A 590-nucleotide genomic window follows, 5' to 3' on the forward strand; every position below is an offset into this window, starting at 1 on the left:
CTGCTTCTATTGTCCTCATTTGTAAGTCGCTTTGGATAAAAGCGTCTGCTAAATGACTAAATGTAAATGTATTTTATTTCAATTATGTTTATTTATAACAAAAATGTGTTTACCATTTCACTGTTTTTCTGTGCCCACATTTTGAAAACACAAATATGAATCTGAAAACTCATGTCAGAGCAGCTTTACGTGTGATGTACTCATCAGAAAAGCATTCTGCTGGTGTTTCTGTGACATACGTACCAATGCAGATCCTTCCAGTGGAGTCCACCGTCATCCCACTGGGACACTGGCAGATGAACGACCCGTCCGTGAGCGTAACGTGAGATCTCACCCTCACAGATGGTCCCCTTCACTCGCGCGCGACCTTTAGAGCAGAACGGATCTGAAACACACACACCGGACACAGATCAGGAAACCAGCTCACACTAATGATTAAGATCCTTTAATGTTTCTGAAAGAGTCTCTTCTACTCACTAGGTTGCATTAATATGATCAAAAATACAGTAAAAAATGTGAAATCTTATTATAATTTCAAACAGCTGTTTTCTATGTGAATATCTGTTAAACTGTAATTTATTTCTGTGATC

The 590-nt window shown here is 38.6% G+C and overlaps 1 protein-coding gene across 1 annotated transcript in view; it reads right to left on the bottom strand.

The window, feature by feature from the left end:
- fbn1 (fibrillin 1) overlaps positions 1–590 on the bottom strand; it is a gene marked incomplete at its 3' end in the record, with an annotated part of 66999 nt that overhangs the window by 33271 nt on the left and 33138 nt on the right. Inside the window, exon 22 of the mRNA XM_016477119.1 lies at positions 244–350. Within this exon, the coding sequence (XP_016332605.1) occupies positions 244–350 (107 nt within the window). The remainder of the gene's footprint in view (positions 1–243; positions 351–590) is intronic.

This window comes from Sinocyclocheilus anshuiensis, unplaced genomic scaffold, assembly GCF_001515605.1.
Source record: "Sinocyclocheilus anshuiensis isolate Anshui unplaced genomic scaffold, SAMN03320099.WGS_v1.1 scaffold1182, whole genome shotgun sequence".
Taxonomy (NCBI): Eukaryota; Metazoa; Chordata; class Actinopteri; order Cypriniformes; family Cyprinidae; genus Sinocyclocheilus; species Sinocyclocheilus anshuiensis.